Source organism: Microcaecilia unicolor, chromosome 12 (genome assembly GCF_901765095.1).
Source record: "Microcaecilia unicolor chromosome 12, aMicUni1.1, whole genome shotgun sequence".
NCBI classification, from domain to species: domain Eukaryota; kingdom Metazoa; phylum Chordata; class Amphibia; order Gymnophiona; family Siphonopidae; genus Microcaecilia; species Microcaecilia unicolor.
This window is the reverse complement of record NC_044042.1, coordinates 95,629,174-95,650,871: the sequence shown is the minus strand read 5'-3', so window position 1 is coordinate 95,650,871 and position 21,698 is coordinate 95,629,174. Positions and strand designations below refer to the sequence as shown.

The 21,698-nt window shown below is 41.7% G+C and overlaps 1 protein-coding gene across 5 annotated transcripts in view; it reads left to right on the top strand.

Moving 5' to 3' along the window:
• The window catches only part of LOC115481497 (signal transducer and activator of transcription 5B), a 380,894-nt gene that overhangs the window by 341,925 nt on the left and 17,271 nt on the right, over positions 1 to 21,698 (top strand). For all 5 annotated transcript variants that reach the window (XM_030220676.1, XM_030220679.1, XM_030220674.1 and 2 more), the window contains 7 exons: positions 3,468 to 3,623; positions 4,242 to 4,421; positions 5,822 to 5,909; positions 7,569 to 7,691; positions 13,866 to 13,958; positions 15,659 to 15,865; positions 17,683 to 17,777. In XM_030220676.1, coding sequence (XP_030076536.1) covers positions 3,468 to 3,623; positions 4,242 to 4,421; positions 5,822 to 5,909; positions 7,569 to 7,691; positions 13,866 to 13,958; positions 15,659 to 15,865; positions 17,683 to 17,777 — 942 coding nt within the window. The remainder of the gene's footprint in view (positions 1 to 3,467; positions 3,624 to 4,241; positions 4,422 to 5,821; positions 5,910 to 7,568; positions 7,692 to 13,865; positions 13,959 to 15,658; positions 15,866 to 17,682; positions 17,778 to 21,698) is intronic.

Here is a 21,698-nt window from a genome sequence, read left to right as displayed (position 1 = left end):
CAGTACCGGGCAGACTTCTACAGTCTATGCCCTGAAAATGGCAAAGACAAATCAAGATCAAGTATACATATGTAGAATCACGTTATACCTTATGCTATGAGTTTATCTTGTTGGGCAGACTGGATGGACCATACAGGTCTTTATCTGCCATCATCTGTTATTCTTTATTTACGGTTATTATACCGCTTTTGCTGATGCACAGAACAGAGCTGTTTACATTCTAATAAAATAAAACAATAAATGACAAGGAAAAGGAACTCCAATATTCGATAGGATAGATGGGGAAAGTAAAATACCACATAAGGAGAATAAGAAGGAGAAACAAAGTAAATGGGAGAGTGATAGGAGACACCAGAAACACCTGCTCTAGCCATTAACCGAAGACTTGCCTAAACAGCCAGGTTTTAATGGCCGTTTTAAATAAGGGGAGGTGTAATTTGCTACGAATGTCTAGAGGGATATTATTTCAGGCTGCAGGGGCAAGAAAATAGAGTGTACTATGCCAAGCTTTTTTATGTTTAGCCAGTTTGAACCAGGAAGAACCAAACAGTGGTCATTGATGGAACAGAGTAATCACATAGGAGAATAGGGAATTGATAGGGAAGATAAATACGGAGGTAATCCAAGATGGAAGTCTTTGAAAGCAAGCAAAAAAACGTTGTATTGAATGCACTGAGGAATGGGTAGCCAGTGATGATTTTTTTTAGAAGAGATTTAACACAGTCTTATCTTTTGCCATGATTCAGGTTTGAAATTTACCCCCCCCCCCCCCCCCCCCAAAAAAAAAAAAAAGAAATATCTCAGGTTGTGAAATCAGGATTTTTCTTTTTATGTCGTCTGAGAGCAGATCGTAACATTTTGGATCTTCCTTCACTGTGTTCTTTATATTATACCTATATTAACACACATTACAACTACTGTAACTCTATTTATGCAGGTGTTAAAAACTCAAATTTTAAACATTTACAAACATTACAAAATACTGCAGCGCATTTAATATGTAATGCCAGAAGATATGATCATGTTTCTCCACTTTTACAGTGCTTACATTGGCTTCCCATTGAATTCCACATTAAATTCAAAATCTTGCCCAGGGGCGTATCTGCGTGGGGCCACAGGGGCCTGGGACCCGCAGATTTCGCCCCGGACCCCCCTACCGCCGTCACCTACCCCCGAGGTCCGCTTCCTCCTGCCGGCTTTTTAAAATATTGCTTCAGCTGGCGGGGGAACCCCAACCCCCCGCCAGCCCAGCCGCGGTCTTCTTTAACTTCTTCATCCTCGTCGTGCTGAAAGCTGCATGCATCCTTAGTTCCAGTTGGACGGAGTCTGACGTCGCACGTCCAACTGGAACTAAGGATGCATGCAGCTTTCAGCACGACGAGGATGAAGAAGTTAAAGAAGACCGCGGCTGGGCTGGCAGGGGGTTGGGGTCCCCCCGCCAGCTGAAGCAATATTTTAAAAAGCCGGCAGGAGGAAGCGGACCTTGGGGGTAGGTGACGGCGGTAGGCGGGGGAGGGAGAGTTAACGGCGGTGGGGGGGGGGGGGCTATAATGTGCCCCCTCACTCTAGCCCCTGCCCCCCTACCGCCTAACCTCAGATACGCCCCTGATTCTTGCCAATGACCTACAAAATCATATACATCACTTTGTACATTCCGCTCTCTAACAGATAACAGGTTAGTTCTCCCACCTCCCATCAGAGCCCGGTGAGAATCCACATGATCTGTTGCCTTTTTCTTTTTGGCCCCAGCTCATGGAATTTCCTCCCTAAGTGTCTGCGATTAGCAGATACCTACAAATCATTCCAAGAACTATTGAAAACTTATTTCTTTAACTTGTCTTTTGGACTCTATTTCCAATTTAGTTTCAGAGATGTTGAATTACTTGACCAGATTTCTGCAGTGAGAAGAGATAACTGCAATTAATTGCAACTTAATATATACAGATAATATCTGGATTTTTAACATGTTAGCATTTGATACGAGTGTATGGTATGCAGACGCTATCTGGATTTTAATATATTAAGAACATATCAGTAGCCATACTGGGTCAGACCAATGGTCCATCTAGCCTAGTATCCTGTTTTCCAAACAGTGGCCAAGCCAGGTCACAAGTACCTGGCAGAAACCCAAATTGTGGCAACAATCCATACTACAAATCCCAGGGTATGCAGTTGCTTTCCATGTCTGTCTCAATAGCAGACTATGGACTTTTCTTCCAGGAATTTGTCCAAACCTTTTTCAAAACCAGATACACTAACCACTGTTACCACATCCTCCTGCAAAGAGTTCCAGAGCTTAACTGTTAATTGAGTGAAAAAATATTTCCTTCTGTTTGTTTTAAAATTATTTCCATGTAACTTCCTCGAGTGTCCCCCTAGTCTCTGTGCTTTTGGAACGAGTAAAAAATTGAGTTACTTCTACTTGTTCTAAACCCTCAGGAGCGTGCCAGGTGCCCTTGACCTGGATTGGCCACTGTCGGTGACAGGATGCTGGGCTAGATGGACCTTTGGTCTTTCCCAGTATGGCACTACTTATGTACTTATGTACTTATGTAGACCTGAATCGTATCTTCCCTCATATGAGTGTATGGTATTCAGACGATATCTGGATTTGATATGAGTGTATGGTGTGACTGTCTGGTCTTGGGTGTGGGTGTGTGTGAGCTATACTATCAAACAATGGAATTCTATGGGGTTTTTTTTATAAATTTGTGTTTTTTATGTATTATACATAGTTTGCTTTATTTGTTTATTTGCATACTATATACTGTTTTGACTACGAGTAAAAGGGTATATCATATGGAATAAAAAAATAAACGATAACACAAGCTTGCTGCATCAGGCCCCTAAAATAGGTCACTTCCCCCAGTACTCTGACGGCCTTCTCTTTGCATTCTCCAGTCAGTTGAGGGGGGGGTTGTTTTGTTTTTTTGCTTTTCTGCATTAACAACTCCTAAGTGACACAAGCATACATATTTGATTCTGTTGGAAAAAGTACCCAGCACTAGTAAGTACCTGTTGCCTGAAAACATTGGGAAAACACCCCCTCATAGTACCCCTAAATAACTGGAAAATATAAACATCTACATATACTATTTATAAACACCTAAGAATAGACGCCCTAGTTATAAAGTATGTGTGTAAAATAAAACAGGAAACATATGTGTAGTAAAGGGGTGTAAATGTGGTCGAGTGTTTCCATGGGCTGCTTTCTCAGTGGGACAAAATCAACCTGGATTAACCAAGGGAAGTCTTGCCTCACAAATCTGTTGTTTATTCATGCCTTAAAAAATTAAAAAAAAAAGTTCAGCCAGTTAATATAGGAGCTCATTTTAGAATTTATGATGTGCATAATCCAGTATTTAGACACTGCAGTGTATCTAGGCTTCTTTGAGTGAGTTCTCTGGTCCCCTCTCTGCTTTCTGGTTTGCTTCATCTTTTCGTTTCTTTTTCATAAATTTTAAAAGGTGTGAAAAACTGGCAGAAATAATCTGGCAAAACCGGCAGCAGATCCGACGGGCGGAACACTTCTGCCAGCAGCTGCCTATTCCCGGCCCGGTGGAAGAGGTCCTGGCTGAGCTCAATGGGACAATCACAGACATCATATCAGCACTGGTGACAAGGTAGAAAGATCATTCTGAGTCCCAGGGAGCAAATGCCGGCTGAAATAAAATCCCAACATGTGACAAACCTTGGGACTTGCATTCAGATGCATTTTCTTGTATAGATTTGGTTCATGTTTGCCTATAAATTTACAATTGGTGTAAATTCTCCATGAGATTGCCTCTGGTTTTTAATGGTCCTATCTTCAGAAAACACCATCGGCTTTCTCATGGGATGTGCTGCCCAGCTGTTTTATAACGTTCTGCAGCATGTGACTTTTGAAAACTGCTAAGAATTGCAAATTACCTTCAGTTGCCCTGCAGTATGTTAAGAGTGCAGACATTTGCTCCTAAAGTGACCAGTAAAATCCTCTTCCAGACTTAACACAGACAAGAACCTTGTGAGTCTAACCATTGGGTATAAATGAAAAATTCAGAATCCATGGCCTGCGTTCAAATTGTCTCATCTGTTCCGTCTAGTTAAGACCATATCAATGAATAATGTATAATATTTGCTTAAAAACGAATTATTTGGCCTGGCCTACTGAAGTATCCATATGGTGTATAGCCTGGGGCGGCTAGCCAAAAGGAAACCAGCAGGGATATTTAATTTTTCCCTTGTTAATATTCTTCCCCCAGTACCTTCATTATTGAGAAACAGCCACCGCAAGTTTTGAAGACGCAGACCAAGTTTGCAGCTACTGTGCGTTTGTTGGTCGGTGGAAAGCTGAATGTGCACATGAACCCTCCCCAGGTGAAGGCAACCATCATCAGCGAAATGCAAGCCAAGGCCCTGCTGAAAAACGAGAACACCAGGAAGTAATGGCCTTTAACTTCACCTAGACCAAGCTGTTCTGATTGTGTGCGGGGCTTCCATACTCACTCCTGTTGGGTCATTTGCTCTTCCAGACACTAGAGCAGGGGTGGGCAACCTTGGTCCTCGATGGCCACAACCCAGTTGAGTTTTCAGGATTTCCCCAATGAATATGCATGATCTGTTTGCATGTATGCAAATAGATCTCATGCAAATTCATTGGAGAAATCCTGAAAATCCAATTGGGTTGCAGCCCTCAAGGACCAAGGTTGCCCACCCCTGCACTAGAGCTTCATAGTCCCTGACTCATGGCCACCAGTCTCCACTCTCCACCCCCCCCCCCACCCCCCCCCCCCCCCCCCCATACTGAAAACAATTTAACCGGCCAGAAACAGCCACTGACCGGTTAAATAGCGTTTTGGCACCTAACCGCAAATATTCAGCATGAAATGACCGGTTATCTCCGCCGAATGTTCTCAGTCAGTGCTGAAAAGTTAACTTGCTATATCGTGTGATAACCAGCAATATTCAGTGCTGACTGGCTAAGTTTAGCAGGCAAATCGGACCACATAAATAGCAGTCCTATCTTAACCCACTATTAACTGGCAAGTGCTGGTTAAGTTAGTGCCAGCCAACCCCCCCCCCCCCCCCCCCCCCCCCCCCCCCCCCCCCCGTATATTCAATGCTGGTCACTGGAAACGGCCCAGCACTGAAAATCCGAGGTCAGCACAAACCGTTCCTACTTCTGCGGGCTGGCTGAATATCAGCCCCTTCTTGTTATTTCAGAGTGACAGGTTTCCCACACCACCGCTGAGCTGAGCTCTCCCTAGTATAATAATCTTAGAGCTTCCACACACTCCACAAGCTAAGTGCTTACGAATGTACCAAACTTTGGGGTTCCACAGGCTGCCACTGAGTTGAACTCTTCTCATTGCAACAGTATAATGGCTTATACACCCATCACAGATTTGGGCAATTCTCATTGCTGCTACCTTGCGATATGGTTGATTGCTTCATTATTTGGGACCATCAGGAAGTGAATGAGCAAATGAGTGCTTTATGACGAAACAATCCCATCTAGTCCCCTCTACCTATGTCTCCCCCCTCCCCCCCCCCCAAATCACCGTCCGAGCAATAAGAAGAGAAATGGAGGGCAGATGAGGACCACAGGTTCTGTGACTTTACTGTCACTTCTCCATTGCGCTGGACCTTTTGATCTTTTCTGTGAATAAATCTTCCATTGGGTTACGAGAGATTAATTTTCAGTCACTTTCAAAAAGAAGATGGGTCTCTCCTGCCACATGTTCCATTTCTTCAGCTTGATAACACAATTATGCTACATTGGTCTGTTCAGAATCTTACTGCACACACTAAACTTTTTGTCCCCTGTTTTCTCTCATTGTAGTGAGAGCAGTGGTGAAATACTGAACAACTGCTGTGTGATGGAGTATCACCAGGCGACGGGGACTCTCAGTGCTCACTTCAGAAATATGGTAAGAGGACTGCGGATTCATGATGCAGCGCCACAGGGGGAGGGACTGACTCTGGTGTTTAATAATTAGAGACTGACTCTAAAGCAGGGCTTCTCAAATCAGTCCTCGGGGCACACCAAGTTCCATTGGGTCTTCAGGATATCCACCATAACTATGCTTGAGATAGATAGGTTGGCATGCACTTCCTCATTGGTGTGCAAATCTATCTCGTGCATATTCATTATGGATATCCAAAAAAAACCCAAAGGGACTTGGTGAGTCCCAAGGACTGGGTTGAGAAGGCCTGCTCTAAAGAGAGTAGAGGGGTTGACCTTCATGATGCAATATTACATTGATGTGCTGTAAGAGTGAATGTGGAATGATAAGTTATTGTCACTGTTAGAGACTGACCGAGTTTCGGTTTCATCTTTGGCGCGAAATGGCCCAAAATACATGTTTTATTTTTGGCCAAAAATGCTGGTGCATTTTTGGCTGAAACAGGACATGACTACTTTCTGTTCCCTCCCACTTCCTACTGAATGTCACCACTTCTAGGCCTTCCCTGGGCGTACAATAGAAGCCCTGGAGATCTGTTGGCCTTGGGACAGGATCAATCCCTACTTCTCCTGACCATGCCGGCTGTGCAATCAAAATGGCTACTGTTGGAGATGGTGGCAGCCATTTAGAGATTGGAGCTGGCATGGGTAAGGGTGACTGGGGATTGTTCCTGCACATGCTGGTTCCAGTTTCAAAATGGCTGCTGCGAGACTGCTGTGAGCGGCCCTGGCAGCCATTTTGAATGCAGAGCCTCATGGGCAGGAGCGATTGAAGATCATTCCTGCTCCGATAACTGTTAGGCCACTGGGGCTTCTGAGGTAGGCCCAGGGAGAGCTTACGGGTGGTGGAAAGGTGGCGGCTTTCGGTGATGTCTTGTTTTGCCGCCAACACTGCTGCTTCTTGAGAGTTTGCTGAAGTGCCATGGCACACAGTTTAGGAACCGTTGAGCTATGCATTACCTGGCTCTGCAAACCTGCAAATTCAGTGCCGGTGCCTAGACATGGCCTGGCATTGAATCCAGGTTTAACGTCGGCGGCAGTCAGCAAAACACTGATCGCCTCGGACTGAATATTGGGCCCATGCTGCACAGAGACGCACACATACAGAGGGACTGGAACCTATTACATGAAATTTGCTGAGTGTGCTTTCCCCATCAAGAACCCTTTCACCCTACACTGTCAGATAACCTATCTCTACTGAAGTGGTACTTTATGTGATTCAGATGTGATTTTCTTTTATTGAGTTGTAAATTCTACTGTGACACCTAGTGAATGAACTGTACAGCTAGTGACACTTGATGAATGAACTTTACACTTTGCTACTGATTGCTATGCCTTGCTACAATGACACCCTGTTATTTAAATGTAAAATGTGTTGTTTCAGATCTGTTGAGAGTGACATCTGATAGTTACATACGTGATCACACATGGTTTCATTTGTATTGTCCTTTCCAAATTAACAGAATATTTGAGAACTGCTTCTTTCAACCTTCCCTTCCCTTTACCCTCCAGTTCAGAAACACACAGATACACATACAGGGGCTAGAAATAATTACATGAGCCGTGATTCATATGCTTTCCCCATTTGTTTCATTCCTGTGTTGCCTGTTTACTTTCCCCCAAGTCTCTGAAGAGAATCAAGCGGTCGGATCGACGTGGTGCAGAATCTGTGACGGAAGAGAAATTCACAATCTTGTTTGAGTCACAGTTCAGTGTGGGCGGAAATGAGCTGGTGTTTCAAGTGAAGGTAATGATTGTTGTAGCTTTAAAATACATTTATATGAATAAAGAGCTAATTTTTAATTTGTGCCGTAAGAAATTATGATGATATACACAGGGTGAGGCAAAAAAAAAGTAACCCCTTCGTTTTTTGCCGTTTTATATACTTAATTAGTCATCATACGTACGTATTACTATTAAACAGCATTTAATTATCTTAGAGCTTCTTTTTTTAAGCCACACTAGCAATTCCTGTGTGGCAGATGAGAGAAAGCTCATAGGAATTAAATGGACTTCCTCTCATTTACTACAGAGGAGTCCCTAGCGCATTACTAGATAGCAATTTTTGCGTGTTTTATTTATTTATTAGGATTTATTTACTGCCTTTTTGAAGGAATTCACTCAAGGTGGTGTACAGCAAGAATAAATCAAACATAAGCAATAGACAATTACAGCAGTAAAAATATTCAGACAGCAATATAAATTATAGCACACTATATCAATGCAATACGTAGTCAAACATTTTGGTAGACAGCCTAGTGTGTAAGCAAAGATGGAACATATATGTAGATAAGACAGAGCAACAGGAGTAAGAAAATAAGGGGATTAATTTAAAGAGCGTTGCAAATGAGGTCAGAAAGGTGCTTGAACATTATCTTAGGGTAGGCGTGGGTAAACACGTTTATTTATTTATTATGACATTTCTACCCCACGTTTTCCCAAGAAAGCTCAGGTTACATAACAAATTAAGAAGAAGCATTACAAGACAATTAATATTAATACAAGAATGCAACTATTAAAAAAAAAGTAAAAAATGTTTGAGATAAAACACAGTAAAATAACACAATTCAAGCAATACAAGTAACAATGTTTCAGAATTTCACAGTCATTGTGAATGCTCAGTGTCCATCCCCAACTTTAAGACAGGCCTTCACTCGCTTTGGGACGTTCTTAACAGCCTTGTTGATAAGTCCCTATGGCAGTCTGTCCCAGATCATCTGCAGCACTTCCTTGAGTTTAGTGATTGTTAGGGTGGAGCTTATGATAGTCCTCCAACATTGTTCCCCAGACAAAAGTCTGTCACTGTGACATCATTAACAGTAAGCTGGTACCCAGTTGTGTTTTGGTTTTGGTTTTTGTTGTTGTTGGTTTTTTTTTTTTCAAGTAATGGTAGTTTTACAGTGCAAACATTTTTGAATGTGCAAAAATCGCTGGGTGGTCACGCTAAAAAGTCTGTAACTTCGCCGTGTTTAAAGATAATCTCATTCTACTCAGCATATGAATGTAGATAGTAAAATTTCACAATGAAATTCCAAGTGGTTGCTGAAAAAAACAGCAAAAAACTCTAGGGGCTTACTTTTTTTTTATTTTTTTTAAAGCTCACCCCGTAGGTACTGCTCTCTCCTGTGTCAATGGCAAAATATATATATATATAAAATATATATATATATATATATATATTTTTTTTAAATGTATTTATTTATTGCATTTGTATCCCACATTTTCCCACCTATTTGCAGGCTCAATGTGGCTTACATTATGCCGTAGTGGCGATCGCCATTATCGGAATGAGAAATACAGAGTGGTATTGCATTAAAGTTCATAAGTGACAGAGTACTTTAAGCAGTCAGGTATAGAGAGTTCATTTCCGGAATGAGAAATAAAGTGGTATTGCGTTAAAGTTCTGCAGTTAAATACTGCTGGATATAGGTGAACAGAATTACAATTCAGTCTCCACAGTTCAAAAAAGTATAACATAACAATCAAAATCACTGTACATGTTCCCTCTCATTCTATAATTTTAGTACATAAATGTAAGTGCTACATGCACTAAGATTATAGAATACTAGCGTTTACGCATGTGAATATAATTTATGAACTAGATCACTAATTGGACACCCAGGATGTGGAGTAAGCTTGGTAAAAGTCTCTGATAGTACAGTAGTATTGGTGAATTTCACACAAGCATTCAAGATTCTTAGTCCAAGAATTCAGCAAAGAAAAAAATGTTCTCAGGGGCTTCAGAATACTTTCCCCAGAACTTACAGTGCTAGGAACATGACGTAAGAAAAGTCTTTGAAAGCCTCTAGAGCAGTTCCAGGAGGGAGACTTGTAGGCCAGACCTGGATTTCTGATAACTTCATTGTGAGCATTATGGGACCTGCAGTATGGATTTCAATAGGTAGAATCGGGAAGTAGAAATCCTACAGTATTTTGGGTTGTAAATTTAAATCGAGCACTAGCCAAAGTATCGCCTTCCAGGAACTGGGTAACTTGGCAGCTCTGCTTGAGCTGCTTTGGACACTCAAATTTATCTGAAGCCTGTCAGTTTCTTTATTTTAGGTGACTGATCCAGTCTTACCAGTACCTTTACTTTGGCTGACTTATTCTGTCAGAGTCCCTGTGAGCATCAGCAAGGCAGGGATTTCCAAGGCTTGTTTAGTAGACAAGAATTTGGAACTAGGATTACGGAAGGTAAATTTTAATGTCACTATGGGGCTCATTTTCAAAGCACTTAGACTTACAAAGTTCCATAGGTTACTATGAAACTTTGTAAGCCTACGTGTTTTGAAAATATGCCTCTATATCAACGGAACCAAATGGACATCGAACAAGAAAACAAGACTGAGGCAGCAGGGAACAACTTCATAGGTGGAGCAGAAATCCCCAAGCCTGGTCAAGGAAGCACACTGCTCAAGCAGTGCAGGAGGAAGCTCCTGCCATTTCTCATCTGCCACACTGGAGGGGGCCCAGGTTTTCCCCATGCCCCCATGGCTATGCCACTGCTCAAAAGGCAGAACAGCTCCTCCCGGAACACAGGTGCTTTCAAACTCAAGGGTCGGCTCACTGGTTGAGGCTGGCTCCAGTTTGGCAGCTCTCAACAATACTAGAAGAAAAGAAATTTAACAACGCTGGAAAGAAAACTGAAATTCTAGGTTCTTTCCTGCCATTTCGGTTTAGAAATGATTTGAAATGACATGGGAAATGTTGTTTCAAATGAATGCACATCCTTAATAGGTACATAGTTTGAGATCTGAAGACCTCCCGTATTTGATTCCATCTATGAAAAATAATTAGTGTGCTGAAACTAGTTTCTTCATTTTCCATAGCTGACCCTATGGACCTAGAGATGGGAATAACTAGTGAGGTAATTAAATTCGCCGATGACACAAAATTATTCAGGGTCGTCAAGTCGCAGGAGGAATGTGAACGATTACAGGAGGACCTTGCGAGACTGGGAGAATGGGCGTGCAAGTGGCAGATGAAGTTCAATGTTGACAAGTGCAAAGTGATGCATGTGGGTAAGAGGAACCCGAATTATAGCTACGTCTTGCAAGGTTCCGCGTTAGGAGTTACGGATCAAGAAAGGGATCTGGGTGTCGTCGTCGATGATACGCTGAAACCTTCTGCTCAGTGTGCTGCTGCGGCTAGGAAGCGAATGGAATGTTGGGTGTTATTAAGAAGGGTATGGAGTCCAGGTGTGCGGATGTTATAATGCCGTTGTATCGCTCCATGGTGCAACCGCACCTGGAGTATTGTGTTCAGTACTGGTCTCCGTATCTCAAAAAAGATATAGTAGAATTGGAAAAGGTACAGCGAAGGGCGACGAAAATGATAGTGGGGATGGGACGACTTTCCTATGAAGAGAGGCTGAGAAGGCTAGGGCTTTTCAGCTTGGAGAAGAGACGACTGAGGGGAGATATGATAGAAGTGTATAAAATAATGAGTGGAATGGATCGGGTGGATGTGAAGCGACTGTTCACGCTATCCAAAAATACTAGGACTAGAGGGCATGAGTTGAAGCTACAGTGTGGTAAATTTAAAACAAATCGGAGAAAATTTTTCTTCACCCAACGTGTAATTAGACTCTGGAATTCGTTGCCGGAGAACGTGGTACGGGCGGTTAGCTTGACGGAGTTTATAAAGGGGTTAGATAGATTCCTAAAGGACAAGTCCATAGACCGCTATTAAATGGACTTGGAAAAATTCCGCATTTTTAGGTATAACTTGTCTGGAATGTTTTTACGTTTGGGGAGCGTGCCAGGTGCCCTTGACCTGGATTGGCCACTGTCGGTGACAGGATGCTGGGCTAGATGGACCTTTGGTCTTTCCCAGTATGGCACTACTTATGTACTTATGAATGGGACCAGCTTTTAAAAGAACTAAGGATGATGACTAGTACCATAGACTTCAAGAGAAAGTTGGCAGCATTAATTGATTAATCTGGCATTTATTATACCACTAATTCCACAATGGGTCTGAAGTGGTGTACGAAAAACCGAATCTACAATATACTATAAAAATAAATACAAATTATACAGTGTATCTAAAAATACACAAAACTTATTTAAACTATACTTGTTCAAGTTACACAGGTTGCATAATACAGCCACAGAATAATTTATACTGAACTGGTTATCAAATATTCATTAAATAAAAAAGTTTAAGAGTCTTGCAAAATAACTCATAGGAGGTTTCAGGTCTTAAATTCAGTGGCAAAGTGATCCAAAAATCAAGTTGCCTGATAGGAATAAGATGAATCATGATTTCTTCTAGATGTCACATGTTGAGTGGATGGATATAAAAAAAGATTGCTATCCTTAATGTTATATGTCGGCTTAGAAGAAGAACGGCATAAAAAAAAGCATACAAACAGAACCTTGACCATACAAAGACAAACACTTAAGAAATCTTATACATTATCCTAGCGTTAACCAGCAACCAGTGCAACTCATCCAACAAAGGTGTAACTATTATAGTTAATGATACCCAAAAATCATTCTGACAGCAGTATTCTGCTATAATTGCACTCCGTCTAGCTGGGTTTTTTTTTAGTGTGTACAACATAAAGTGAATTGCAGTAATCTAACTGTGACAGTGTAAACAGTTGAACCAGAAAAGCAGTGGGTTTTTTTTTTACATAAATAAGAACAGATTGATCATAGTTGCTTCAATTTAAAGAATATTTTTTCACTAAATTATTAATTAGAGGTTCAGATGACAAAGTGTAATCAAACATGATCCCCCAAACCAGAGAAGTGTGCACCACAAGGAAAGATTGAGATTGTCCAGCAACAATTATAGAGGGAACAGAAAGTATTGGTAAACCATCAGATCTTAAATTTTCTCAGCATTAGGTTTTAGCATATGCTCAGTTGCCCACGATCTTAAACTGCTGAATATGTCTGTTCAGCGGTATCTGCTTCTGGAAGACAAAAATATCATTTGCATATGAAAATAGTTGAGCTCCAGGAGCCAAAATTATCATACTCAATGTACTCATGATAGGCGAGAGAAGTGAACCCTGTGGGACACTGCAGTGTCTTAAGGTTGAGATCTTTCACCATACTTTAATTTAGAGTTACTGTGATTAATTAGGAAGTCCCTGAACCAGATATAAACTGCACTCATTATGCACAAATCTGCAAGTCTAGCAAGTAAAATTAAATGATGAATATCAAATGCCCCAGAAATTTCAAATTGCAGTAATAAAGATTAAATACCATGACTTAAGGAAGTCCTTATTCTAGTTAACAATACAATTAACACAGATTGGGAATCATGAAGTATTGATTTTAAGTATCTGGCTTAACGACAGCCTTTATTAATTGAATTTTGTTTGTATTATGCAATTGCTGGACCTGTTGACTGGACACAATGTTATGAGTATTCTGCTTATTCATGTAATTGTTGGATTATTGCTTTGTCCTTTATATATTACATTTTATGTATATTTTAGTTGTACTCCATTTAGATATAAGTTGAATATAAATAAATAAATTAACTACAGTGAATCATTGTTACAAGTTGTACAGGTTCTGTTTTCTGCCCCCAAAGAGCTGCTCACCTGCATGGGGCCTGATGTGAGCAACTCTGGTCCTTGAACTTCACAACCCAGCTCCAGCTTTTTCTGGATTACCAGCCTTCTTGATCTGACTGCATCAGCGAGCCAGAAAGCTATCACTTATTGCAGCCCGCCCTCATGGACAAAATTAAGGTTCCTCAGAGACATGTATAGCCCAAACTGGATTGATAAGTCTGGCTAGATAAACCTTGCTACCTTCTACAGTGACAAGAAGTTCTTATGAATCTAGCAGAATGACCCAAGTGGTCAATCGGCCTAGTACATTAGTGATCTACTCCCCACCCCCAAGGCCTTAAATTTAGCGCTAACCCTCTTTTTTTTTTTACTCTCCTTCAGACCTTGTCCCTTCCGGTGGTGGTAATTGTCCATGGTAGTCAAGATAACAACGCCACAGCCACAGTTTTGTGGGACAATGCATTTGCTGAACCGGTAAAGTATAAGCTCCTGCCTTTGCTGGCTGTTGTGGTGGTACTTCATGATGGCATCATTTTGAATAAACCCCTAAGGATATGTGATGTGATATGTTCCTTGTAGACCGCTAACTCCCTCTGAACAGAGGTTCAAAGTAGTTGAACAAACTGAAAACAAAAATGAAACAAAAAGAATGTAAAAAAAAAATGAGAATTAAGACATAAGTCATTTAAACAAATATGTCTTTAACCATTTCCTAAAAGAAAGATAACTGGAAGATCCACATAAATCCTGAGGGATAGAAAGCCAGAATTACTGTGCCTTCAGATCCACACATGGGCATCTAAATAGATTTAACTGTGAGAATGCAGCTGTTTTGTTCTTGAGGGAAGAGAGGTAATGGCGGGAAGACCTTACACTGATCAAGATGATGTATTGTTCATGAAACTGTCTTCTTTTACCTGTAGGTTTAATTTTAGTTATCAAAACAGATAACCTCTCTGGATTGGGAGAGACCCAGTAACCTGGCACATGATATCTCCCAATGTTTTGATATAATTTCTAGTAATTCCAGTTCAGTGGTAGATTACGTGGCAGTTGTAGAGGCTTTGTTGAGGTAAGGCTTCAGCAAAGCACAGTTCCCAGTGGGTTTGGTTTCTTTTTTCATTTGGCAGATTGATAAACTAATATTTTCAATGGGGTTGTAACTTAGTGCAGGAAGACCAACTGGGGAACAGTATCCTGATTGGGAAGGAGGCTAGACTGTGCAGTGCTAAAGAGCCAGGAAATACCACAGGGAAAATCTGACGGAAGTACACAGTTACCAGTGTCTGCCATAATATTGCGAAGGAGTGAGGGAAAAGCCAGAGGTCCGTGTGGGTCTGTGGTATATTGAGACTAGACTGATTGATTGGGTTCCCAGTTGTCAAATCTCCATGAGACTCAAAACAACAATCATAAGAAAGAAACTTAAAACAATGCCATTACAGGCACTTAAAACAAAGTTAAGTGCCTGTAATGGGATTCTCTGTGTGCAGCAGGATGTTAGCCACACATGTCATCCAATATTGTTAAATTCCAGACTTTGCTTTCCTTGAGCTCAGGAAAACATAGACTATTCTGAGTATGCATAACAGTGTTCGCCTTAATGTTTCTGTTAGTCCACTCGAAGTTATATGGAAATACATTTAAAACAAGAGGAAATATTTTTTCACTCAACAAGTAGTAACTCTTTGCCAGAGGAGGTGGTAACAGCGGTTATCATATCTGGGTTTTAAAAAAAAGTTTGCACAAATTCCTGGAGGGAAAAGTCCATAGTCTGCTATTGAGACAGACATAGGAAGCAAATTCTTGGCCTAGGATTGTATTATGATGTTGCCACGATTTGGTTTTCTGCCAGGTATTTGTGACCTGGCTTGGCCGCTGTTTGGAAAACAGGATACTGGACTAGATGGACCATTGGTCTGACCCAGTATGGCTACTCTTATGTTCTTAATATAAAACAAAAAATGTAATAGTCCTGACGGGTCCTACCGTGCTATTCTTTTTCTGTAGTACGCTTTAACCTTCACTTTACTTGGTACAGTGTGGGGGTATGGTGGGACCATTGGTCTGTCTTCAGCTCATATCCAAGCCCCCCCCCCCCCCCCAAATAAGGCAGTTTTTGTTGTAGGCGGTGCTTTTCTGATTTCTTGCTGTTTTTCTGTTCCCTTCTCCAGGGACGGGTACCATTTGTTGTACCCGACAAAGTTCTTTGGCCACAGCTATGTGAAGCTCTGAACATGAAGTTCAAGGCAGAGGTGCAGAGCAACCGGGGTCTGTCTGAAGATAACCTGCTGTTCCTGGCACAGAAGCTGTTCAACAGTACCAGCACTCAAAAGGAGGACTACATGAACATGACTGTGTCCTGGTCCCAGTTCAACAGGGTAAGGAAGAGAAACTGTATTCTTTATTAGTATTTGCTATTACCGCTACTGGGAGGAGTATGTCTGGTAGTTGTGTACGGGTTGAAAAAAAAAGGTTTGGACAAGTTTCTGGAGGAAAAGTCCATAGTCTGCTATTGAGATAGACATGGGGGAAGCCACTGCTTTCCCTGGATTTGGTAGCATGGAATGTTGCTACTTTTTGGCTTTCTGCTGGTACTTGTGACCTGGATTGACCACTGTTGGAAGCAGAATTCTGGGCTAGCTGGACCATTGGTCTGACCCTGCATGGCTATTCTTATGTAATAACATGGGGATAACTTTATAAAGAGTTTCTGAGGGGTTAACTACGGATTAAAGAGTTACACTATGGTTCATGGTGGAAAGTGAAGCGAAACTTGATAATTCCACGATATAAGATTGTTTATTACTATACGTTCTGAAATAGTATGTGTGGTCTCTGTTAATATCAACTACAACGAGTTAAATATAAACAGATTTAAAGCAGAGGGATAAGAAACGGGGTTGGGGTGTCTGGGGATAAAAAGAAATTTCATTGACTGTGAAGTGCTGACTGATGTTCTTGTACTAGATTAGTGTTCAAGTTGATGTTTTTGGTTTATATGTATTGAACTTTCAGTCAATAAAAAAGATTTAAATATAAAGTGTTTCTGTATGTAAAGCTTGTTTCGCACACGTGAAAGGGCTTGTTAAAATTGCATGACTACATGAGTGCACGGAAAGTATGCACCAGCTTTTATGGAGTCTACACATAGGTGTTCCCAAATGGAGGCAGGGTTGCAGTTGTAAATGTGTATTTTATAAAATACAAGGGTGTACGTCTAGCGGAGACACACATTTAGACCATTATCAGAGCTGGGACTCGATCTGGGAGGTGATTTTATGAAGGCACATTGGCACCTATGATCCTTTATTATTTTTCATAGATAATGTACCTGCAGAAAAAGCAGGTGCAGATCTCTAGAGCAGTGGCCACCCAGTAGCAGCACACCTATGATGTGGTTGGCAGGGATCCCCAAGCCCCACCAGCCGAAAACTCCCAACAACGGTCCCTCTGCATACCTTGGAAATAGCAGATCTTCGCCTGCAGCAAGCAGTGACTGATACATACTATTTGCATTGGCCCCACAGCCTTCCCTCTGACGTATTCTCACCTTGCGGAAACAGGAAGTTGCATCAGTAGGAAGGCTGTGGGGCCAACATGAGCAGTGTGTATTAGTTGCTACTCGCTGCTTGTGAAAATCTGCTATTTAAAAGGTATGCGGGAGAGGGGGGATGCAGGTGAGAGGAGAGACCAAATCACCTGTGGGATGGGGCGTGGTTCCTCTGCCCATCCATCTTGGGTCCAGGCCCATCCAAAATTGGGTGTCTGGCTACTCCCCTGCTAGAGCTGCTTTTTTTCCTGAGCAGTTTTGAAAGGGGAAAACCTGAAGGCAAAGCCCATGGGCAAAGGTATCCCCAAAGATATGTACCCGCCTTCAGAGTTTTGAAAATTGTACCTTTAATACTTATGTACCTCACTTCTGACCCAGCTTTGCCACTGGATCTCTGGCCAAATTCAACCCCTCCGCCCCCACCTTCAGTGCCTCAGTTCATCCAGATGTAATGAAAGCCCTACTCCAAACCGTGTCCCCCTGCGGGAAGCAAACATAATGGATGACGGCAAAGTCTTTTAACTGTAGTACATGTTTTTTTATAGCTGTAGCTGAAAGGAGAATATTCAGTCAATTACTATTTTGGGCAAAAAATCCTGATGTTAGAGGAGAGATTTACATGTGGCCTCCTGTTTGTCCAAACAGGAAAACCTGCCCGGATGGAATTATACATTTTGGCAGTGGTTCGATGGGGTAATGGAAGTGTTGAAAAAGCATCTGAAGCCTCACTGGAATGATGGGTAAGAAATGTCATAATTTCTTTTGTGTGGCAAAAGGGAGCCCATGGTGTCCCCAGCATGGCAGGACCTTTCTCAGGGAGTGTGACAGCACTTCATGCTTTCCGCTATAATAAAAAGTTAGAGTGAGGAGATGAGGGCAGCTTTTACTGCAGCTGGAGGAAGAGCTTAGAAATTGCTTTTCAAAGCACAGTCCCAAGTTGCTGTTTTTTTAATTGACAAATTTAATTTAATGGAGTTGAAATAATTGCAAGCAGGCCCTTCTTCTCTTCTCTTTGGTTTGATAGTTCTCTGTAAACATCAGTGTAATGTAGCTACACTGAAAAGTGACATCATCTGATGACTCCACTATTCCCACATGCTCATTAAAGTTCCAGATTCCTAACTCGGCATTCTCTGAATCTCCTGCACTATCCTTACCACTCTAGTCTGTTTCATCTGCATCAAAGAATAGATGTTTCTCTCTCTCCCTCTCTCCCATAAGGAGAGGGGGTGGGATTGCAGCTCTGGGACACTCACTGAAGAGTACCTGGGTTCCAGATGGATGGAGGTGCTTTCACAAAGGTTTAGAGGGAGTTGGGTGGAGGAATTGGAGGTGGGGGTTGTGGAAGATTGGGTCAAGTTCACCGTTAGTGGTTTAGTACGTTGTGTTAGATTTCAATAACTATTTTGCGTTTCAGTGCTATGTTGTGTTTTAGTTTTAAGATATCAACCAATTGTAACTTTAACACATTAAAAATTTGTTATAATAAAAAAATAATGCTATTATATAACTCCCCTCCCCACAGTTTAGCCCCTTTATATTTGGTTCTGCCTCACATATGCTATCGACAGCTCTGTTTCAAGGGTAAACAGTACTGGCAACAATGGGCAGCCCTGTCTGGTATCCTTCCCCAGATTGAAAGCATTAACCCTGATCTTGGCCTTAACTGCAAAGTAGAGCACCCTCACCCATGTAATAAATCTGTTTCCTGTTCCAAATTTGCTCCGTACCTGAAACATAAAATCCCATTCTACTCAGTTAAAAAGCTTTTTCGGCATCCATCATCTGCATCCCCTTTGCCTATCCCTTCCAAATCAGGGTCAACATTTTTTGAATATTGCCACTTACCTGCATACCCTGCTTGTTCCTCTCTCACTAACCATGTGTAGTGTCTCTGTGTTATACTACTATAAATTTCTAATGTTATCGTTACCAGAACTGTTCCTTCTTTCTTTATGTTTACTCCCTCTATATACTTTACTGTTGTTAATGATGTTCTTGTCTGATTTGTTTTTAATTTGTATTGTATATTGCTCTGTTATTGTCATAAACCATAACTACTTGCAGCCTACTTGCCAACACCTTAGCATCCAAGTTTATGAAAGATATAGGTCTGTATCCTTCCCTGGTTTGGGGATTGCTTTAATACTTGCTATAACCATGGACTCTTGGTACCCTCTCTCCCCTTAGCACAGCTTTAAATATGCTTACCAGCTGCTCCACTAGAACCCCTCTACATTTCTTACAGAATTTGGCCATCAACTCATCCAACCCTGGGGCTTTCCCATCTTTCAAAGTCTTAATAGCATGTGTCACCTCACCTCCTCTTCCGCTAACACTGACAGTGAGCAGTCCTGTAGATAGTCCCTTATCCTTTTTGCAGATGACACAAAGATAGTCAATAGAGTTGTATACCCTGGAAGGAGTAGAAACCATGAGAACAGATCTTCAAACGTTGGAAGAATGATCAAGGGTGTGACAGTTAAAATTTAATCCTAAAGTCCTTTAATGAAGTACTCACACAAATTATATATATATTTTGTTTCATCCAAAAAAACACATGTATTTAACATTTTGAGCCTTAACAGACAAATATACTTTGGAACTCGTGTGCACACCTGAGACCCACTCATTACTATCACCATTCACAACCTCAAACAGCAATAATTGCAGAACTCAACACACTCGTTGAACAACAGATGATACACTGATGTTATACATTCTTATAATTACCAGATACCTCCTAATCGGAGTTACCGTACTATTTTAGGCAAGAGAAGCCCCCATTAAAAGTCAAACATAAAGTCATCACCCCAAGTTGACATAAATAAGTATGCCCAGAATAATGTCCTGAAAAATTGATGGGCATTAACCCACTGGATGAATAAGCATTGCAGCATTCAGTTGCATGTTGGAAATGTTTCTAGCTACACACTCAATCACTAAAGTTGGACATTATTCTGGGCAAGGGAAAAGGACCCGCCCACCTCTGGCGCACTGAGGAAAGAGTGGGCAATGTCACAGATTTGTCCATGTTCAATCTAAACCCAGAAAATTCTCCATATTCCCGAAAGCTTTCCAATAAAATAGGAAGTCCTCCAGCTTAGACAGCAACTGTACTTATACAAATTCCAGTTCTTTAATTGTGCCCTTATCACTTGCATCTCCTCCTCTTGGTCCAAAAACATCCCCTCCATTTCCTCAATCTGCAGCCTCCACTTTTGGATCAGCAATACTCAAAAGAGCAGCGATTCCCAAATTTTTTTGTATGCCAGAACCCCTAAAATATTTTTCATACACCAAAGAACTCCTTCTCCTCCCCCCCCCCCCCCAACACAAGGAGCCCCCTTTCCCAGGACCCACACTTAGGTTTTCCACACCCCCCACCCCTGGGCCTACCATATTGGTGGTGGTCTAGAGGGGACAGGTGTGATCCCCAATCGCTCCTGCCCATGCTGGCTCTGCTGACAAAATGGCTGCCAGGACTGCTGCTGAAAGTACTGGCAACCATTTTGTCAGTGGAGCTAACATGAGCAGGATTGATTGGGGATTGTTTCTGCTCTGACTGATGCAGAACCCAGTTTGGGACTCACTGTTCTGGAGGATTTCAACTTTTACTAGCATAAAATCTGCTTGCAGTTTGGCAAACCAGCTCTTCAGTTCCTCCTGGGTAGCTGGCTGCATTTCTCTGCTCTCCTGTTTGATGGACCCTCCATTGCTTTTGTGTTGGGGCAGGCACTACATGGGGTGGAATACCAACTTTTTCCTCTCGGCGGTGAAGAAATTTGGTCAGAAGCAGCCATTGAGAAAGCTGATGTCACATTGGATTTTTACATTAATCAAATCCATAGCTCTTCCTACTTTCTTCTTGAAACCTCATTCCACTCCTGGGGAAGAAGTGTTGCATACTCGACTGTAGAAGAATGTTGCTCTACCACCTGTTCACAAAGAATCCCAGCTATTTGTAACTTAATCAGCCTGCCAAAAAAGGCACTTCAGCATCTAAATGGATCATGCCTAACTGAATATCTGATTTCATCATCTTTTGTTACCCTTCGTCACAGTTGCCTCCACCAGAGCAGGTTGGAGCTCATAATCTCCAAGCCAAAGCCATCTCAATACCGAATATAAGATTGGCCCCACTTCCTGAAATTTGAAAGGGAACTACATGGATTTTCATTCATACTTTTGTCAAACATCGTCGAGATATTTCCTCCAGGTCCAGATAGTATCTGTGGTCAAACTGTTCTTTAAAACATTTTTACATTGACAATTAACTTTCCATCCACTCCATTTGTTGTGCGGGTTACTGCTGAGAAAGTATGTTAAGGGTAGTGGATTTGATATGCCACCTTTCTGTGTACATCCAAAGTAGTCTGTATTTATTATATGTAGGTACTTTCTCTCTCCCTAATGGGCTCACATTCTACGTTTTGTACCTGGAGCAATGGAGGGTTAAATGACTTGCCCAGGATCACAAGGAGCCGCAGTGGGAATTGAACCCATTTCCCCAGGTTCTCAGCTTTACTGCGCTAACCATTAGGCTGTGAGCAACCCTGAGTTTTGGAGTCGCCCTCAGTATGGCTGCATTAGGCTGATGTTTTATGGAACATGCAGGATAGCTTACCTCAGCCTAATGCAGACATACCATTCTTTCCTCT